This window comes from Lactuca virosa, chromosome 8 (genome assembly GCF_052849685.1).
Source record: "Lactuca virosa cultivar CGN04683 chromosome 8, Lactuca_virosa_CGN04683_v6, whole genome shotgun sequence".
NCBI lineage: Eukaryota > Viridiplantae > Streptophyta > Magnoliopsida > Asterales > Asteraceae > Lactuca > Lactuca virosa.
This window is the reverse complement of record NC_136433.1, coordinates 19,141,304-19,162,979: the sequence shown is the minus strand read 5'-3', so window position 1 is coordinate 19,162,979 and position 21,676 is coordinate 19,141,304. Positions and strand designations below refer to the sequence as shown.

The 21,676-nt window shown below is 36.3% G+C and overlaps 1 protein-coding gene and 1 long non-coding RNA gene across 22 annotated transcripts; both read left to right on the top strand.

The window, feature by feature from the left end:
* Positions 1–3,434: 3,434 nt before the first annotated feature.
* LOC145132582 (uncharacterized) lies at positions 3,435–6,540 on the top strand. Its single transcript, XR_013718152.1, has 2 exons — positions 3,435–3,734; positions 4,127–6,540. It is a non-coding gene; the product is annotated as an uncharacterized LOC145132582 (long non-coding RNA).
* A 1,359-nt stretch (positions 6,541–7,899) lies between these two features.
* On the top strand, positions 7,900–21,266 carry LOC145128485 (G-type lectin S-receptor-like serine/threonine-protein kinase B120). Of its 21 annotated transcripts, XM_079063287.1 has the most exons (20): positions 7,908–8,350; positions 8,481–8,520; positions 8,713–8,979; positions 9,561–9,711; positions 9,799–9,839; positions 9,914–10,059; positions 10,308–10,409; positions 10,523–10,564; positions 10,688–10,799; positions 10,875–10,920; positions 11,112–11,132; positions 11,310–11,388; positions 12,373–13,105; positions 13,409–13,502; positions 20,002–20,136; positions 20,246–20,403; positions 20,496–20,706; positions 20,790–20,843; positions 20,916–21,027; positions 21,124–21,266. In XM_079063287.1, exons 16-20 carry the CDS (start codon positions 20,290–20,292, stop codon positions 21,248–21,250), a joined length of 618 nt encoding a protein of 205 aa, XP_078919413.1. In that variant the 5' UTR covers positions 7,908–8,350; positions 8,481–8,520; positions 8,713–8,979; positions 9,561–9,711; positions 9,799–9,839; positions 9,914–10,059; positions 10,308–10,409; positions 10,523–10,564; positions 10,688–10,799; positions 10,875–10,920; positions 11,112–11,132; positions 11,310–11,388; positions 12,373–13,105; positions 13,409–13,502; positions 20,002–20,136; positions 20,246–20,289; the 3' UTR covers positions 21,251–21,266. The 21 variants fall into 21 exon arrangements, 14 of the variants coding, with proteins under 14 accessions (XP_078919414.1, XP_078919403.1, XP_078919406.1 ...); XM_079063283.1 differs by having other exon boundaries at positions 7,904–8,350; positions 8,481–8,525; positions 8,713–8,807; ... (1 more) ...; positions 10,688–10,920; positions 11,112–11,388; XM_079063282.1 differs by having other exon boundaries at positions 7,906–8,350; positions 8,713–8,807; positions 8,925–8,979; positions 10,688–10,920; positions 11,112–11,388.
* The last annotated feature ends 410 nt before the right edge of the window (positions 21,267–21,676 follow it).

The following is a 21,676-nucleotide window of genomic DNA, read 5'->3' as shown; positions in this document are numbered from 1 at the left end:
CTATAATCACAAAACTTAATTTCCAAATAAATTCATGAATAAAAAATTGATTAAATTGCAATTTTTCATTCCATTGTAGAGTCAAGTGAAGGATTAACAAAATGGAAGGAGTCATATTCCAAAGTAATGGAATGAGTGATTCCATTCCATTTCTAATTCCATGAAATCAATAGGTATATTTATAGAATCAAAAGTTAAAAATTAACTCTCCAAACGCAATGCAGATGTATGAGCATGACTAAGTTTCTGATTGGTCTCTTTTGGGTGAGAATGTTCCGTCACCTTTACAATCAGGTATGAAAAAATATTGTAGGTTTACGAAAAAAAAACTTACCCACCTTTTTACTATAACCATAAAAGTCTTTGGTCAAAATGTGGTGGGTTGACCTACAGACAATTTTTCAACCCGTGTTGAGATTGGGTGAATAAGTAAGGGACATTTGCATAAAATAGCAATGTCATTTACTTTTTTTATTTGTCGTTATAATACTCTAATATTATTTTTATTATATGATTATCTGGTTTCAAACTTTGTTCGAGACGATGCCAGAGAGCATTGTGCCTTCCGTGGTCTCTAAAAAATAGAAAAGAATCGTTCGTCTCTTTTTTTTCTACACTACTCCAGGCACCAAGTATTTTTACTTGACCACTTTGCCCTTGATAAAAAAATTATTTTTAATGTTGATTAAACATTCACTCCAATATGTTGACTTGGTTAAGTAAATGATAGTTTTGCATTTTTTAACCATAGATATTTTTTTTCCATTCAAACCATCAAAATGGATAACTTGGAAAAAAAAGATTTCATTGGGTCCAACTAAATTGAAAAAAATGATTTGATTGTGCCACGTGGAGAACCTATCACTATTGAAACATTTTTCGCATGGAGAGAAAAATTTGAAGCACAAATAGCCCTTCAGAGAGCCAAATAATTAACAGAGTTTGTTATTTTCCACAATTTATATAATTATTAATTACTACCCTCCCACTTTCAGGCTATTACTAGAATTAGCTCTTACTACAAGCAAAAAAAAAAAAACTCACTGGAAGACAATGGTTCCAAAGTAGAAAAGCTTCTGCAGTAAGTTATTCTGTTTATGACTTTATGCTGATGTGGCATTGATGACTTGAAATGGCAATGACGTGGCGATGACATGGCATTAATATATATTTTATATTGTTACTTTTGGCAGAGACATACAACACCAATCATGGAAGGATCTAATGATGAAGAGGAAGATGATGATTTCGATGATGATTCTGAAGGTTTGTTTTCTCACTATTTTTTTCTCTATTTAAATACTTGTCAATATATGGAATTTATTTTGAATATAATGTCTATCTGGTTGCAATATTTGATGTGTTACCATGTTGTTGACTAAGAACCACCATAGATTGATGAAGTGATACACAGAATTTTGTCTATATCTAGAGTGCATTCCTCTGGTTTTTCCAGGTGAAATCAGAGTTTCGATACATTTTTGTGCCTAGAATCACACAAATCTACTAAACCTAACTTTGATTTCTAGCAGTGATGCAGGATTTAGTGGTGGTGGACTGCTTATACAGTCGGAGATGCAACATGGTTCGATGAATATGGTGGCATGTGCTCAGAATGTGAATGGGGTTGCAATCAGTGGACCTGAAGAGTATTTGGGTAATTCGAGATTTTCCTATTAGGTTACTCATGGTTATGGCAATGGTCCATCAACTATATTTGGGTCATTTTAAAGTTGCTTCCTTTTTTTTGGTCCCTCTACTTCCGTTGGTTATTTGTGGCATTATAGGTTCCTATGTTTTCGTTTAATTATCACTTTATTAGTTTTGCTTACAGATTCATTGATGTTTTTTTATTTCTTATTTATTTATTTATTTATAGATCAGTTAAAGAGGGAAGGAATGAGCAACTCAAACTATAAACATTTTCAAAGAATAAATTGTCGCATCGCATCCGACCCCCGCAACGCGGGGGTTCCCCATCTAGTTATTATTATTATTATTATTATTATTATTATTATTATTATTATTATTATTATTTATAATTTATGATATTATTAATTGTTTGTTCCTATATGCATAGTACTTTCATCCTATCGGTTGAATTTTTTTAATTTTTTTTATAGTTTTTTTGGAATGAAATATTTTTATTTTTTAATTTACTTTTTGCCTGACGTATGAGTCGTTCGGCACCGTTTCTGTTTGCCAATTGGATTGCTCCACCGTACCACCGACTCCTTATCCCCTCCTGCTCCACCGTCTTAGGGGTCGTTTGTTTACCTCTTAATTGCAAAATTAAGAGGCAATGTCTTAAAATTTCAGATTCAGAGCGTTTGTTTGCGTATTATATTTTACCTCTTAAACTTAAAAATACCTCTTATTTTTTCAGATGTTAAACCAAGTCTGAAAAAAAAGCACGCGTGCTTTCTATTTGCCCTAATCGACCGATCGACCGCCTCCTTTCTTTCCTTCCCACATCATCTGCTCCCATCGCATCTTCTCCCACCGGCGACACCTGCGACTGCTACCACCGGCGACGCCGCACACCGACGACGCCAGCAATGCCGCCAGCCTCCGCCGCCGCCGACTGCAGCTTGTTTTCTTTCTTCCGTCGACTACAGCAGGTTCGTTTCTTCCTTTTTTGCCCTCGAATTCAATGGTCTTGTTTGTTCCTTCTTTCCCTTCAAAATTGAAAATCAAAAATCGAATTCAATGGTCTTGTTTGGTTTGAAATATGGTTTGATTTTGATGAAATGTTGCTGATTCTGGTTTGATTTTGATGAAATGTTGTTGATTTTAGTTTGGTTTTGTTTGATTTATCAGCTATGGCTTCTTTCCCATGTTTATTTTACTTGCATATGAACCATTTGATAAAATGCCTGAATGAAATTGTTTCAACTTATGAACCATCTGTTAATATTCTCTCTTAAATTGTTCAATGTGGATGGTAAAATCTGATGTATCCTTTGTTTGGTTGATATAGGTGATTGATAATGAACAAGATGCTATCAAGATGAGGATGATAATGGATGCAGTTTTCAATGTGATTGTTCTGATGTTTATTGCTGCAATTATTAAGTTTATTTGGAATGTTGCATTTGTGTGTAGATCTGTTAACATCAATTTCTGTACTGTGATCAATATTAGCATACAATTTAAAACAAAGCAATTTTGATTGTTATAATTGGATACATTAGCCAAATATTTATGTTTGATTGTTTAATTTTAACTTATGTCTAATTTGGATTTTGTATGGTGTTTTTATAATTTTGCAAAAAATAATACAGAAGGGTAAAATTGTCATTTTTATAATTAAGCACAAAAATTCAGAGGTTCTAAACAAACAGCATGTTCACAATTCAGATCTTAAAAATTCAGACCCTCTTAAAAATATTCAGATCGTTTAGAAATTCAGATCTTAAAAATTCAGATTACTTTATCTTTGCTTCTACAATTTTCTCACCGTCTCTATTTCTTTGCCAAGAGATGATATTCTCCCTTCTTTTCTTCTGATCCGCTCACGCTAAAGGAAGCGGCTCACCAGCGGTGGTCCTCTCGCTATCTTCCGATGCTCAATTGCTACCAATTTTTAAGCTGCAAAGGAAACCGACGGCTTCTAATCGGCCTTCGAAGGCGGTCACCACTTCACCGCCTTATGTAAGCAAGCATGGTCCTCATCCTTGAATTTCTCTGAACAATAACAGTTTGGTGGCTCAGCAGCTTCGATTGTTTTTTTGGTAAGTTTAAGGATTTGATGCGTTTTATGAATTTCATGATCCATTTAATCGTTGTAATGAACAATACTGTCGTTAGATTTGTGTTTTTTGTTAGGGTTTTGATTTGGGGTTCCGGATTTCTCTATCCTAATTGATACGCTTCTTTGTCTGTCTTCTATTGTGTCTAGCTTCCCATGTCAGTAACATCACTTCGACCCAGCCAAAGAGAAATAAGTTCTCGCTTTTAATTAGGTTTCTTTTCTCTAATTTTCGTCCTAAATTTGCAATTTGATATGCCCTCTTTCATCTGCTCCATCATTATTAATCGGAATGGTTTCATTATGATTTGAACTGTTGCATCTTCACCTTGAATTATGTAAACAATTACCTAATGCCTACTACTAATTCTACAGGGAAAAACATTTGCTTTCATTTTGTGAATATTAGAGTCCCTTATCAATGGACCTGAGAAAGTTTCAAGGAAGACCGGCTATGACAGGTAGGGATGAGCATCGCAACCGGGTACCCGCTTTTGGAACCGGAACTGCCTCGGAACTATCGGTTCCGGAACCGGAACTGCCTTAAGCGGTTCCGGTTCCGGTTCCTAAAGTTATGGAACCGCCTTAAGCGGTTCCGGTTCCGGTTCTCATTTTTTCGGAACCGCTACCCGCTGGGTACCCGCCGAAACTGGTTATATATATATATATATATATATATACACACACACACAGCACACACATTTTTCCGTACTTGATCGGCAAATATAAAATAAACAAAGTATCTACTTTAAAGCCTTAACATTACCAAAGCATATTGTTGTAGTTTGATATTAAAAAAATGTGTAGTATTATTTAGACCGGTTTAGAATATATTTGTCTAATTTTATCTGTCGTTGGTTCAAATTGTTTCGATTTAGACCGAACTAAATTGCGGTTTTTATTGACAAAAGTAAACAAATATTGAAGTAACCGGGTTACCCGGCCTTGGAACCGGAACCGCCGGTTCCGGGACTGGTTCCAAAAATTTAAGAACTGCCTTGACCGGTTCCGGTTCTAACTTTCTATGAACCGCCGGTTCCGGTTCTGATTCCGGTTTTCGCAAAATGAGGCGGATACCCGCCTATGCTCATCGCTAATGGCAGGTCACCTACGATCCTTGTGCTTCTGCCAACCAGAGAATTAGCAAAGCAACTGTCTTATCATTTGGTTGCTTCCCTTACTTTCCAAAAATGGTATTATCTTGAAATCTTATATTGTCATTTACAAATTGCATGCCAGCTGTTTGTTTTTATGCTTCAAAGAGAAAGGTCATTGGTTTACAACTTTTTTTTCTCAATATGACGTTTCATTTCTGTTTTCACTATTGTTTTGTTTCTATTTACTTGAAATTGACCAATTTTCTTTATGTAATTAAGAGTGTTTACTTCAAATTGACCAATTTCACTTTATGGTGTGATGTTCATGTAATTGGGTGTTCATAGAATCAAAAGGATATATGTAATTTTATAAAACAAAGTTCATACAAATTATATTGCCTATAATTCTGATCAATTTGTTTCTCACAAGGGTAAAGGGGTGTTGGATCGAACCGTAATACCAAGTGTTAATGTCAAAATAAATGAGAAACATATATGCCATTTTTACCCTCCACGTTATTGATGTTGTTTATTATGTAAGTTGTTGCATTATGCATGATTTTGTGTTTTAAAACAGACATGTATCTCATACAGGTAAGTAGCGCATGAATATTCGGATAGAATTTTTTGTTTCACTCATGTAAGGTCTTAATTTTTCATCTTTTTGAGTTGTTGAGGAATGTGATTTTGTTTTTCCCTAAAAAAATTAATTTGACAGATTTCGTTTGTTTGTCTATGTCAAATCTAGCATTTGGGTTTTTAGTTCTAACCCTTTGTTTTATAAATAAAGCCAAATGAACTTAAGTTCAAGGAAGAAAAGTACCATTTTTCATCACAAGGTTTAAATTTAAGTTTGTCACTTTATCAAATTGGACGAATTTGCCCTTGTAGTTGATTTTAATGCTACCTGATGACGATTTCAAGTTTTTGGACAAAACTACCCTTGCTTCAGGTTTGATGTCTTGTGTATCTATTTGGATAGAGTGTAATATGGTATTTTGGCTTACATTGGACGATTTTACCTCCCATGTTGATATTACTATTTCTGATGGGGTTTCTTTTGTCACAATATGCCAACTTCTTTATCAAGTTTTTTTTTTTTTCAAAAAACTTTGATCGACTTACTGGAAACTTTTTACCAATATAGACAATGTATTTTACTTTTCACCCATACTTACATTTCTTTGTCTATAATAACAACTTACTTACCAACAATGGGAATATGTAACAGTCGCTTATATCAGCTTATGTTATTACTTTTACAACTATGACATTGACAAGGAAAAAAACTCAACTTAATTTCAATTTTACACGTCTTAGAGAAAAAGATGAATTTTTTTCTTTTCTTTAATTATATTTTGTTTTGATGGAAATCTTGGGAAGCAACGCAAGTACATTGTCATTTTCACACATTCTTTATTGATTATATTTTATTATTACTGACAAACTTCATATGTGTGTGTCAATGTCACTTGTAGGCGGCATGTAGAAACGCACCAGAAAGAAGTGAGGCGAAGAGAGGTTTGGTCTCTAGCGAATTTACTTTGACTTTTATTTTTATTTTTTACAAAAAAATTTATTATTCGTCTACATTGTACTGAAATTGTAATTTAAGTGGTGTTGGATCAATCGGAAAACAAAGAGGTTGTGAGGTTACATACACATTATTGAATCAATGGTTTTATTTGCTCATTCATAACTGCAAAGGGACTATAGTTTTTTTGTTGGTTTGGTTTGTAATAAGAACATGGGCTTACTCTGCTGTTGACAGAAACGTGGTAATCAAACTAGTGAATATTAAACGCAATACCATTTAACTATAACAAAAAAACAACATTGAAGGCTTCCGACCCCCGCAAAGCGGGGAGCAGTTCTCTAGTTATTATTATTATTATTATTTTCCATGATTCGGTTGCTAATATTTTTTTTGCTTGGTTATTTTCACATAATTATCACACATATACACATGCATACACGTAAAATAATAATAATAATAATAATAATAAATGTGTACGTACATACATACACGTAAACGTATACATATATAAAAAGACCGAGGCAAAAAAGACTATGTTTAGCATTCTCATAATGAAAAATAATAATAATAATAATATAAACGATGGTGGTGGTGGTGGTGAAAGATAAAAAAAGAATAATAATAATAATAATTGGTGTATATAAGATATTAAGAAGATGGTTAGAACCTCTTCCCCCCCTCCCCCCCCCCCCCCCCCCCACACACACACACACACACACACCCTCACTCACAAACAGGAATCGCTTGAGTTCGAACTCCAACGTTGTGTTTTTAAAGATTTTATTAACAGCGACAGTTTGTGACAGAAAGTAAATAAAACAATCTTTTACTGTATTCCGTTGGTATTTATCGACAAATTTATGTTGACTTTTGAGTCCGTAGCTATTCTGACGGAAAGTGGGTGCTTTTTGATTGCTTATGAGGGATATGAAGGGGGGTGTGAGTTGGTGAAGGGTTAGCTGTGAAGAATATGGTGATGAATATGGTGATGCTGTTGGGTTATAAAGATTCTTACGGTGGTGTAGCTTATGGTGGGTATGGTTAGGTATGTTGTTAATGATAGAGTCATAGAGATAATCGTGGATGAAGAAACGTTAGTTTAAGCTCACTGTCATCAATCTGTGTGCAATATAATGATCGAGTCATAGAGATAATGGTGGATGAAGAAACATAATGGTTGTAGTTATTTTTGATTTTTGATTTTTTTTATTCATCCATTTAATAAAAGGTAACTAAATTGCAAAAATGGTCCCTGTGGTTGGCAAATTTATGTACTTTTGGTCCAAAACGAAATGTTGGTACACCATTGGTCCAATTTCGAATACCTTATGTGATTTTGGTCCCTATGATTGACATTTTTGTGTGGTTTTGGTCCACACCCAACTTAAAAAGACGGATATGCCCTTATATTTCTTTTATTAATTTCTTATTGTATATACTATTAATCCTTAAAAACCTGGTGAACAGGAATGTTTGGGAGTTCAGAGGATGGCCACACGACTTCTTGGACTTACAATTTGACCACGAAAGTTTTATTTCTGCCCTCATTTTAATAATTCAGCTTATCCCACCGCCTCTTCTTGGACTCACAGCTTATCCCACACGACTTCTTGGACTCACCGCCGTCGCCTTCCAATGGGATGGGATGCCTTCTCCTGCTTTCCTTTTAACCCTATTCCTTCTCGATCCCTTCTTACTTCCGTCCTAATTTCGTTTTTCATCGCTCTACAAAATCTGGACGACCGCCATACGGATTGCCGCTTCACTACCTCTCTCTTACCCAATAACAAAATCTGCTGTCTGAAATCTGACCATATCGTTCTGAGCTTCGATTAGCTGCTGATGGAACGTCGTCTCCAAACCTTGCTACAACAGACCTGACGGAGCCGACCGCGGAGCTTCTGTCCTACGTGTCTGTAACACCCGTGGCGAGGCTATCATAACTACTGTCGTATACCTTGTCAGGTACTTTCTCTCATAACTTTTATAAATTCACTAATTTTCTTTTCTTAAAACGCAATTACACTCTATTTCCACTTTTTCCAGTCAATTTGAAGATATTGAATATGTTAGAATTTGGATTTTGTTTTGGCAGGATTTGAAAAAAAGAAGGTCTGAGAGAGAAAGCACATCACGTAAGGTTCCTCATGCCTTCCCCCTCTTCTGTATTTTTATTTTTAACCTATCTTCATATAAATAAATACATTTTTGAATTATAGGTCCATCTATGTTGTAGAGAAACGAAAAATGGAATGTCCAAACAGGAACTGACACATTGTTCAAAGAATTTGTTATTACTTGTAATTGTATTTCGTTTTGCGCACCAGGTGTTCGATAAAATGCCCGACTCAACTTCTTTTTTAATAGAGGAGCGGATTAGGAGAACCAATGTGTTGTAAGATGCTAACGTTGGAGCTTTAAGGTTTCAATCCAACCTTTTTCTATAATTATTGTAATATTCATCTATTATGGATCTTTTTATTTTGTTTTTTTTTCATACTCAACTGTATGCTTCTTTAGTTTTTCTTTTTCATAAAAGTTGCGACGCAGTAATATCTCAAGAAAAGACAGTTGAAGAAATTAGAGGATGTCAGGTAATCTTTTTGTTTAACATATAGTCATACGTTATTTTGAACCGGAAGTTATATTTGCAAAAAAAATGGTGACATTTTTTAACATATAATCGAACGTTTGTTTGAACTGTATGCTTCTTTAATTTTTCTTTTTCATCACAACTAATTTTTTTTATACCTCTATCTGTGTGTTTGTGTAAATGTGTAATAGTATATGTATATTTTCAGGTCCTGAATGGATTGTTGATTTCCTCTTTCACTGATTTTTGTCCACCTATTGATTTTGTTTCATGTTTGGTTTTCTCCACTATGGTAGATTGTTGTGCCGACAGTACCTTTATTCTTCCTTCATTTTCTAATCGTAACTATCACATACAAATCAGTCGCTTCTCCGTAATTTTTTTTATCAAAACTCCTTTACTTGATGAAATACACTGACTTGCAGAACAACAAAAATTCACCTGATTTATTTAATTGAGACTAATTAATTGGAAGTTGAATTTATTTTGAAATTGGTTAATAAAAAATTGATCCGTGTTTTGGTTCCTGTTTTGCTTTCCATTGTGTTTGATTTGGATTTTCATCTTCTCTCTCCAACACAGGTTTCAGGTTGTACAGTTTTATTTGCGTTTAAGGTTAACATTTGAAAGAAAGTTTGATAAAGCACTCCAACCGCTCGATGAAATGCTTCAACCAGGTTTCTGATTTTTCGCTCCAATCTTCCTTTGACGTAAGAACATCTTATGAAAGCTGGTAATTACCTGGATGTGGGTTATTGAGAGTTTATACAAATTTGCAAGCTGGTAATTAATCTAATTTGTTATTGGTTGGGTTGTGCAGTAAATAAACCGAAAATTCAAAGCCTATGACAAACATTTCAGGTTGTGCAGTTTTATAACTCAAAACTTGATGTATTTTTGTTCATTATTAATTGAAAGTGGATACTTAATTGCAGCAATTGAATGTGGAATTCTTTGTGCTGATTTTAAAGAGTTGTTTATTCTTGATGTCACTCTTCTTTCTCTTTGTATTGAGACACTTGGTGGGATCTTCACTAAGGTTATTGGTAGAAACACCACAATTCCAACAAAGAAAAGTCAGGTAAAATCATCATATCATTTATCTGAGATTGTGTTTTGTCCGGTTGTCGTGATCGATAAAAACCCTACCTTTTATTCTTGCAATTGTTTTCTAGGTAAATTTCCAGTAATAGCAACGTACTTGACCATGAACTTCATATTTCTTAATCATAAATAGCAATTTTTTTACATAATCTGTTATTTGATTGTCAGTAATTGTGTGTAACTTTCTTTTTTTTATATAATTTTGTTATCTTTTATTTTTTATAGATCAAATGGAGGAGAAGTAGAAGATCCTGATCTATTGCCGAGAATCAGATTGACCATTATAAACATTCTGTTGAAGTATTTATCTTTCGTGTTTCCTTTGAGGTACAACTACCACCTCTGCTTGATTTTGTCAATTATATATAACACTTATTTTCATATATGTTTGAATTTGAATGTATCGATATTTAGTAGTGATTTAATTTGGTATTTTCTAGGGGATCAATCATGGTGGTGTAACTGGGTTGTAGGGAGAATCAGTAAGCAGTAGAGTTAATACATTCTGAAAAAAAATTATAGCAATGAAAAGGACAATAAACGAAGGGAACATTGTCGGTTTGTATGACATTCTAAAAGTTGAATTTTGTATTGTTTTTTTGCAGTTATCACATATTTAAAAATGGAGCTAAAAGATTCTGAAGATGAATTTCCCAGCATATAGCCACCGATAACAACGATTAGATTATCTAAGAATATAAGCATCATATGTACAATGTAATCTAGTATGTCTTTTGCTCATGTCAACTATATAATGTTTCCTGTGTTTTTATGTTGATGTCAACTATGTAGATTCAGCTGTTCGATGTCTACACCACAGACGATTTGTAATTTGCAGGTAAGCAGACTTTCATTTCGGATTTTAACGAACCTATTGTTCGATTTCAGTATAATTTGGATTTTGTTTTTGTTGGTAAACTTTTTGTAAAATATTAAACACTACCCCTTCACAAAAAATTTATTATTTTTATTTTTGTGTAGTACAATTACTCAAATAATTAAAAAGTAATTCATACTTCTTCTGTGCAGATATTTTCAAGTAAAAGATATGTAGGAGTTTTTACAAATACTACTTCTCAATTGTTTCTTGCTTTGAAAACCGGAAAACAGCTCAAACATGAATCCTGAACCGTGATTTTAGTTATTTACTTAATTTTTTTTTATTTGCGGCTGACATTGAATTCTAATTTGGAGACAATTAAGTTGAAATGGAATGTTGAATTCCAGACGGGGTACTTCCGGTGAGGTCGGCGACTTCGTCACCCGAATTCCTGCAGTAGTCCTTCATGGACGTAGTAGTAAAGAGGTATGTCGTATATGGACCATATGATTTTTTTTCCTTTCAAAAAAATTTAGAAATTTCTGAATGAATCCTAATTGACTTTGCTTTTTGTCACTTCGAATTACATATACAACCTGAAAAAAGAAAAAATAAAATTACTCAGCGCCAAGGGGGCGCATGATACCCATCTAGTTATTAAAAGAAAAAAAAACACCTACCCCACCCCTCCTACTCACGTCTCTCTCTCTCTCTCTCTCTCTCTCTCTCTCTCTCTCTCTCTCTCTCTCTCTCTCTCTCTCCAAAGAGTGTGGCTTGGGTACTTCCCTTTCAATTGTTTCCCTTAAAAACCTAAACCACCATACACCCCTCCCATTTGCTTCCTTCTGGCATTCAATCGATCACCGACACAGAGAACCCTTCCTTTGTTCTTCTTTATCTTCATCAATTGTATAGCTCCACCATCGATTTCCTGAGAAAAAAACGGATGCTGCTTCAACCCTAATCACATTCCAAGATTCGTAGGTATCCACATTGGCGCCACCTTGATACAACCAGCGATCGGGGAGTTTGTCTCCAACGAAGATGGTGGCGGTGATTTTAGGGCGGTGGAGTATCTTATGATGTGATGTGATGTAACAGGTAGGCGAGGCAGAGGTTTTGTCTTTTCATGCGGAGGGGAGAGATGGAGGAAGAACAGGGGAGAGAATGAGGTTTTAGATGAGAAATACGCTGAAGAATTCATTCTACAAAACCCCTTTCGTTTTCTTCAAATGGGTTCATTGCCTACTGTGCCCTCAATTTGTTTGGTTTCAAAATGAAAAATATATTATGCTGGTTATAAAATCAAAATCCCAACAATGCAATGATTGTATTTTGCTAGATTTCAAAATCAATTTTGATTTCTTCCATAAATATGTGTTTTGTTGGTTTTAAAATTGAAATCCCAGCAACTCAACATTCAGTTTAATTGACTATGGTTTGCTTTTTTGTTCTCACTGATTGAATTAGGGACGACTTCAACATCCAGTTTATTTTGTTTCACCTAAATGCCGACAGAAGAGGATAAAAGATTACCGGTTAGTTCTTGCCGGAGCTGCAACTTCTCGAAAAACAAGACTTGCCTCCTTCATCTATAGCCTTCTTTATAGAGATGGGGAAGGAGAGATGGATCCACCACCAGCAGAGTCTAGTTAATCAACGTGTGTCAAATTCCGACGAAGTCTTTCAACACTGGTGGTGGTGGTGTTGATTGGTTTTTGTGGGTGTTGTGTTGGGGGAGAAGAAGCAAATGAATTAACTGATAAAGGGGTTGACTTGTTATCAACTTTGACCGGTTTAAGATTGAGCAAAAATGGGTTTTCTGGTGATTTACCAGATCTACAAGATTTGCCAAACAGTTTGATCATTTTGTATCAGAATAACAACTCGTTTTCTGGTCGAATCCCAGTCAAATACAGTCAACTCAACCACCTTCAAGAACTCGATCTTTTAATTGTGTGTGTGTTTCTTTTGTTAAGAGAGAAATTACAAATGAAAAATATAAATTAAATTAATTTATGTATTTCTGGAATTAAAGAAAATGAAAAATATAAATTGTAAGGGCATAATTGTCTTTTTAAGTGTGTAGGGACCAAAAACAATAAAAAGATCCAAAATTGGACCAGTGGTGCACCAAGGTATCGTTTTGGACCAAAACTGCAGAAATTTGCCAACCACAGGGACCATTTTTGCAATTTTGTCGGTAACTATTTTACCCTTTAATTTGACCAAAGCGATCATTTAGACTCGATAAACAATAATATAACTTTATAAAACAGTAAAATAACTTTAGGAATTGAATTGACCAACTTTTGAAACATTGTAGTGGTATTGTGTTATTTTCAACTTATTTAAAGCATGTTTTAGTAAATAATTAATTAAAAACTATATTCTTTTATATAATTTGATAAATATTTTTTACAACTATTATTATTTGGTTAAAAACTAGCATCTTTGCTTGTGTTTTACCAAAATGTAATAAAATTTCCTTCAAATTTCATTGAAGTTGTAGGTTAACGGCGGTCAAGCTGAGAGTAGAACATACGAAAGTAAACGTGTAGAAGTCAACGCTGAGCCTTTCAAGTCAATAACTTATATATGTAAGTTCTAATATTCAAACTTCAAACTTATCGTACACGTTTACCACTAGCCATCTTCAAGCGCACGTCATTAGTTAACGGAGCTATGTCGCACTGTCCTTGTATTGCTATACTGTAATGTATTCTTTTTCTTGTCATGTTCTGCTGCACTAGACAGTACTGTATGTCTGTATCTGCAAATCAACCAATCAAAGATGGCAACACCATTGTTTCAGATGGTGAGACGTATGAACTGGGGTTTTTTAGCCCCGGAAAGTCAAAGAATCGATATTTGGGGATATGGTACAAAAACATATCACCCTGTACAGTTGTCTGGGTTGCTAACAGGCAGACACCAAGAATGGACCATGTGGTTGATGCTTGTAGTCGTTATGGACCATGTGGTCCATTTGGAAGCTGCAGGATGAAAAGTTCTGTCCCTTGCAGTTGTTTGGAAGGTTTTGAACCAAAAGTCCCAGAAGAATGGAAAGCAGGGGATTGGTCGAGTGGGTGTCAACGTAGAAAGCCATTGGATTGTAGGACTCCGGATTTCTTCCATAAAATTTCAGGAGTGATTTTTCCAGACACACGACGTTCATGGTACAACAAAAGCATGACACTTGGAGAATGTGAGATGATCTGCAGAAGGGATTGTAATTGTACAACTTATGCTAATTTAGATATCAGAAATGGGGGAAGTGGATGTAATGGATTGTAAAATATTCAACGTGTCTCGCTCTTTCTCATTGACTAGAATATATATATATATATATATATATATATATATATATATATATATATATATATATATATATACTTACAAATGTTACAGTTTAGTACCATGAGAATTACAAAATATATAATATACATCATAAAGTTTTCTAGTCTAATATACCCCCTCAGTCTAAGGGGGAGGATTGCGGACACTTAGACTGGATCGAAAATCTTGAAAAAGTACTCGTGGTAAACCTTTGGTGAATATATCGGCAAGCTGGTATCGAGACGGCACATGTAAAACCCTGATTTGGCCGCGTTGTACCTTTTCTCTAACGAAGTGAATATCAATCTCAATGTGTTTAGTGCGTTGATGTTGTATGGGGTTGCCCGACATGTAAATCGCACTAACATTATCACAGTAAACTAAAGAAGTATGCATTGGAGAATGACCCAATTCGAGTAATAAATTACGTAACCAACATATTTCAGCAACTGCATTTGCAACACCTCTATATTCCGCCTCTGCACTCGATCGTGAGACTGTGGTTTGCCGTTTAGAAGACCATGATAGAAGGTTATCACCAAGAAAAACGCAATATCCAGAAGTAGAGCGACGAGTGTCTGGACAACCAGCCCAATCAGCATCCGTGTATGCTGTAAGAATGGATGGGTTGCTGCGATGCATGTGAAGACCCATAGATAGACTCCCCTTAATATACCTGAGAATGCGTTTAAGAGCATTCATGTGTGCTAGACGAGGAACATGCATATGCATGCACACCTGTTGTACTGCGTATGAGATATCGGGTCGAGTGAAAGTGAGGTATTGTAGGGCACCAGCCAAACCCCGGTAAGTGGTTGGGTCATCTATCAAGTCTCCTGTAGAATGACTTAGTTTTCCTGCAGAGTCAACAGGTGTAGTAACCGAATTACAATCTGTCATATTAGCACGACGGAGGATGTCTGTGACATATGTCTGTTGAGATAGGAATAGGCCTCCTGGATTTCTAGTGACAACAATACCAAGAAAATAATGCAAAGGCCCTAAATCCTTCATGGTAAACTCGTGTGACAGGCAAGACATGAGATGTTGCTTTAATACCGATGATGACGTGGTAAGAATGATATCATCCACATAGAGTAAAAGGTAAGCGATGTCGTGACCATTTCTATAAACAAACAATGAATGGTCGCATGAACTATGGTGAAATCCCAAAGTGGTGACATAATCTGTGAACCTTTGGTACCATGCCCGTGGTGCCTGTTTTAGACCGTACAATGATTTCCTCAGTCTACAAACATGATGAGGATAAGATGGATGATGGAAACCGGCAGGCTGATGCATATAAACCGTCTCTGCCAGATGTCCATGTAAAAAAGCATTCTTGACATCTAATTGATTAATCTCCCATCCGTGAAATAATGCAATACTAAGAACTGAGCGTATAGTTGCCGGTTTAACAACCGGGTTGAATGTCTCATCGCAATCGACCCCGACCTGTTGTGTTCTCCCGTCACAGACCAGTCGCGCTTTGTAGCGCTCAAGTGAACCATCTGACTTGGTCTTGTGTTTGTAAATCCACATGCAACGTATAACATTCATATGCGGCTCACGAGGTACTAATTCCCAAGTGTTATTGTCAATAAGAGCATTAAACTCATCAGTCATGGCACGGTTCCAAACGGGTTTGTTAAGGGCCTCGGTTGGGTTACGGGGTAATGGTTCGAAGGTAGTAGAAGTGTGTAGGTTGAGGGGTTGTTTTGGTTTTGTGTTCCCAGTCATGCTACGGGTTGTCATAGTGCGGGTTGGTTGAGTAGGGGGTACCGGTGTGGGGTTCGGTGTGGGAGAGGTAGTGACAGATGTCGAAGTGTGAGTGATGGGTGAAGGTTGTTGAGTTTCAGTGGGTTTTGGACGCCGACTATAAACGTAGCGGGGAGGGGCGTCAGAGCGAGGAGGAGGAGGGGAGGAAGGTGATGGGGGTGGGGTAGAAGATGAAGGATGTGTAGTAGTGTGTTGGTTTGGAGGTAGAGGTGGTGGGGTAGTATTTTGATTCATAGAAACTAATTTCCATATGGCGGGATGTAGGTCATCGGAAGACGAGTGGAGGAATTCATAAGATGGAGGGATGGAGTGGCGAGTAGCAAAGGGAAAAACATGTTCATCAAAGACAACATGTCTTGAGATAATGATTTTGCGTGTTGACAGTTCGTAGCATTTGTATCCCCTATGATCAGAGGGGTAACCAAGGAAAACACACGGGGTGGATCGATTTTGAAGTTTGTGAATGGAAGTGGAAGGTAATAGGGGATAGCAGAGGCATCCAAAGGTTCTTAAGTGATGGTATGTTGGATGTTTGCGGTATAGCAAGTATGTAGGAGTGGAATGGTTTTTCGTTTTAGTAGGTAGAATATTTAGAAGATATGTGGCCATCTGGAGTGCATGATGCCAAAAGGTGGGGGGAAGAGAGGCATGTGTAAGTAAAGTCCGAATTATATTATTAATTGATCGAATTTTACGTTCGACTTTACCATTTTGTGGTGAAGTGTGGGGGAATGAAAAACGGAAAACCATTCCGTTTTTAGTACAAAAATCATGAAAGGATTTATTATTGTACTCGGTTCCATTATCACATTGAAACGATTTAATATCACGCTCAAATTGAGTCTTGATAAATTTGGAGAAATTTAGAAAAGTGGAATAGACATGTGATTTATTACTTAATGGGAATGTCCAAAGATAGTTGGTATAATCATCAAGGAAAAAGAGGTAATATCGATGACCTCCGGTGCTTGCAACCGGGGAGGTCCATAAATCACTATGGAGTATGTCAAATGGCATTGAGGTGTAAGTCAAAGAACTATAGAAAGGCAATTTAATATGTTTACCAAACACACAAGATTGACATAAATGTTTATCAGAAAATTTGCCAACAGAAATAAAGTTGTTCTTATTCAAAACACGCAATAATGATGAACTAGGATGCCCCAAGCGGCGATGCCATAAGTCTTGAGACAGGGCAGCAAAAGTGGAAGGAGGAGTGACTCGAGTAGATGGCAGTGATAGAGGATAGAGATCTCCAGTGCTGTTACATCGGAGGATAGGAATCCGCGTCTGAAAGTCCTTCACAAGAAAGCCAAAAGGGTCAAATTCAATGGATATATTGTTATCAGTGGTTAAACGACGAACAGACAAAAGGTTTTTGATTAGCTTAGGTGCGTGAAGAATATTTTTGAGTTGTAAAGGTGGAAAGGGTGGTGGTAAGGTTGTGTGACCGGTGCCATGAATTGGGATTTGAAAACCGTTGCCAACAACTATGTTGTTTTGTATACCATTATTGAAATAACGGGAAATGTTACCTGTATTGTTTGGCATGTGATTTGTAGCCCCGGAGTCCAAATACCAATTCTGATCAGGATTGAGAGTCATGGTGTACATAGCCTGCTCGATGTTTGTTGGTGTATATGAGTCTGCATAACCAAAAGGTGGGCTGCCAAGAACACCTGCAAATGTGTTTCGGTTAGGGTGCCTGTTACCTGGTGTGGTAGGATATGGTGCAGGAGGGGCTTTCCACTGTTGTTGTTGTTGCCAAGTAGGATTCCAACCATTAGAGTTCCAACCATTCCAAGGAGTTTGTGGATAAAAGTAGTTACCCTGACCTAAATTGTTCCCACGTCCGCGACCACGTCCCCGGCCATGTCCACGCCCACCTCTGCCTGAGTGACCTCCACCGCGACCCTGCTGTCCACGGACTCCTGTGTGGTGTTGTTGCTGATCATAACCAGACCTATCACGACTACCTGTGTTGTGTGAGATGGATTGTTGGGCTGCTGCAGGAGCTTTTTCTGAGGCAGCAAGCAGCGCAGTAGAAGATGTGGCTGCAATGTGAGCTTTTCGGGTTTCTTCCAAAATAAGTTTGGACCTTGCTGTATAAAAATCAGATAGGGGAGAGGTTTGTTGCAAGTGTGTTGCTATGTTTTCATATTTTTCACCAAGACCAACAATCAATTGTAGCACCAACCGATCCTTAGAAACCGGTGCATCAACATTTGAGAGTTGATCAGATAGAGTTTTTAACTCTTGACAGTAGGCAGAAACATTGGGAAAAGATTCTAACCGGACATTAGAGAACCGGTTTTCCAAGTATAAGGCTCTTGAAGGCTTGTTATCAATGAATATATTCTCCAAGGCTTTCCATGCCTGTTCAGCAGTAGAATCTGGCTTGAGAATGGTGATTAGTAAATCCTTAGAGATTGTATTGTGAATCCATTGTAGAACTAAAGAATCTAATCGTTTCCATGGAACTTTGTCATCCATCTTTTCTTTATCTTTATCACTGGGTGATTTAGATGAAGATCCTTCAGCGGGAATAATGTGATTAATTACATCATGGGCGCGACAGTGGATCTTGAAGAGTTCCACCCATGTCGTGTATTGTCCATCATCCTGGTCCAACACAATGGGAATGAAATTCCTGATGTTGGTAACTGTAAGAGTAGGATGTAGATTAGCCATTCGAACGTTAGAGAAGAAGATGAATGAGGAGATAATGAAGATAAATCAGATGCAAAGAAAGCAAAATCAGGTTCTGATTGGAAGATGGAATGCTGCTAATGAAGATAGAATTACAAGTGCTGAGAACGAAAAGAAGATGAGAAGGGAATCGATGCTGTAACTGGAGCCGTGACTGGAAGATGGAATGCTACTAATGAAGATAGAATTACAAGTGCTGAGAACGAAAAGAAGATGAGAAGGGAATCGATGCTGTAACTGGAGCCGTGACTTGAGTTTTCGGCTGCTAGGGTTGTTGGGGAGATCAGAGGTATAACTCTGATACCATAATGGATTGTAAAATATTCAACGTGTCTCGCTCTTTCTCATTGACTAGAATATATATATATATATATATATATATATATATATATATATATATATATATATATACTTACAAATGTTACAGTTTAGTACCATGAGAATTACAAAATATATAATATACATCATAAAGTTTCCTAGTCTAATAGGATGTTTGTTGTGGTTTAATGAGCTAATGGATATCAGAGAGTATGATGATGATCAAGAACTTTATATAAGAATGTCAACCTCTCAGTTAACAGGTACCAACATTTTGATCTATATATAACAGTGATAATTCTTGAGCCTGTTGAGTAAGTTGTGGGGTGTGATGGTTGGGTCTCTACCGGCGTTATCCTCTAAATTTAGTCCATGTGTTGCTTGTTTTTCATTTCCCTTACAAAGTCAGTACTAACATTAGCCTGGATTAGACTACCTTGTGTATGCTAGCTAATCCTCTTAGCCATAAAACTTATTAGACATACATAGGATGCAGATTTAATTGAACCTACGAGCGGCCACAATGCATAGTTGAATGGAAGAGTTGAATAAGTTGGAATTCCTAATGGCATGCATTGAACTCTACCATTCTGAGATGAATGTTGGTGTTCAAATGGATGTGGAGTTAAATGGTCATTAAACTCTACAATGGGAAAAAAAGAAATCTTTTAATTATTAAATATGTCATAAATTAGATTTTAGAAATATTCCATTAAACTTTATATAGTTCAGTGTATTGTAGGAAAATTTTAGTAAAGTTGTATGCAGAGTAGAATGATGATACGGAAACCTTTTTAAACTAAAATGAACTCAATGCATTGTGGACACACTAACAAGAATTACCTTATACACTAATTAATAAGGAATCTTGACAAAAACAATTGTCAGTATCCGACAGGTTGAATGTATTTGGTTTTGAATTGTAACCTTACTAACTATTTTATTCATTAGCAGAAAGCCAATTCAGCTTCAACAAGAATAAGGGAGTACTCGCGGTGGTGCTGTCAGTTTCGATAGCTGCACTACTTTTGTCTGCTGTAGCATATGCATGTAGAAAGAAAGTGAAGAGGCTTAATAAAAAGGGACGAGGTAAACAAGCCATTGATTATTCTTCGAGAAATGAAATATTATATGTCTTCAAGAGTATGATTTTTGGCATATTCGTGTAACCATGAGAAATTAAAAATGAACTTTTTAGGAAGCAGGGCACCTACTCTTGATAAAGATCATACGAGTGTTCAGATGGAAAGCCTTGATGAGCTACCTTTTTTTAGCCTGCATAAAATAGCCGAGGCCACCAATAACTTTAACATTGATAATAAGATCGGAGAAGGTGGTTTTGGTCCAGTTTACAAGGTAACTTGCTGATTCTCTTGAAAAAAAGATGCAATACATGGCTGTAATGACAAAGAAATATTAGAATCATAAGCTCCAATATTTATCTGCAGGGTGTGCTGGAAAACGGACGAGTAATCGCTGTAAAGCGTCTCTCAGAAACATCACATCAAGGACTTGATGAGTTCCAAAATGAAGTCATTTGTATTGCCAAACTTCAGCATCAGAATCTTGTGAAGCTCCTTGGATATTGCATTCATGGAAATGAAAGGATTCTAATTTATGAGTACATGGAAAACAAAAGCTTGGACTCATTTTTATTTGGTTTGACTCCCTCTATTGCCTTAATTTCACACTTGTTGTAGCAACATGCATGGACTGATTTTTAAGTGGTTCATATTTGTCAGATGAAACCAAAGGTTCAATGCTTGACTGGCCTCGGCGCTTTCGCATTATCCATGGTATAGCTCGAGGTATTCTTTATCTACATCAAGATTCCCGCCTTCAAATAATCCATAGAGATCTCATGGCAGGTAATATCTTGCTGGACAGTGAAATGAATCCAAAAATATCAGACTTTGGCCTTGCTCGAAAGTTTGTAGGACAGGATGCCATGGCTAGGACAAAGAAGGTGGTTGAAACACAGTAAGAATCCGTAAAACATTTTCCAAGACAAAGGAACAAATACAAACAAATGCAAATCCCACTAATCTTTTTTATGTTAAATAAACTTGGCTACAGTGGTTACATTTCTCCTGAGTATGCAGTACATGGCCGTTTCTCTATAAAGTCGGATGTATTTATATCAGTCAAATGTAATTTTGTATGTTTGTGTTCATGTAACTCTTTTATAGGGTCTCTTATGTAAGTTTGCTCTCTATTTATTCAATTGCCTCCTCCCGTTTTGGGTAGTGAGTCATTTTACCACATGGTATCAGAGAGAAAAATAAACATGGGGGGCTTTGAGGGGGGGCAAAGTGGGCAGCTGCACAGGGCCTAATTTTTTTCATTATATATTTTTATTTAAAAATAAAAAATTATAATAAAGATAAGGGCCTTTTTTTTCTTGTTCGTCCTGGGCCTTTGAGAATATTTACTTTTTCAGGACCGGCTCTGAAAATAAATCCCTCTTTTTTTCACATCCCTCTTCTGCCGCTGCTAATCTCTTCCTCTCCTTTTCAGTTTAATCTTTTCTTCTCCCCATGTCTTCCTCATCTTCTTCCGATCCCACCATCACCATGAATTCTATCCTTCATCTTCTCACAATTAAACTATCATCCTCTAATTATCTATT

Coding starts and splice junctions, on each gene's coding strand:
- LOC145128485 (XM_079063288.1), top strand. CDS start 20,290: ATGGAAAGCCTTGATGAGCTACCTTTTTTTAGCCTGCATAAAATAGCC. Junction 20,707..20,789: donor CTTGGACTCATTTTTATTTG/GTTTGACTCCCT, acceptor CATATTTGTCAG/ATGAAACCAAAGGTTCAATG. Junction 20,844..20,915: donor GCGCTTTCGCATTATCCATG/GTATAGCTCGAG, acceptor ATCTCATGGCAG/GTAATATCTTGCTGGACAGT.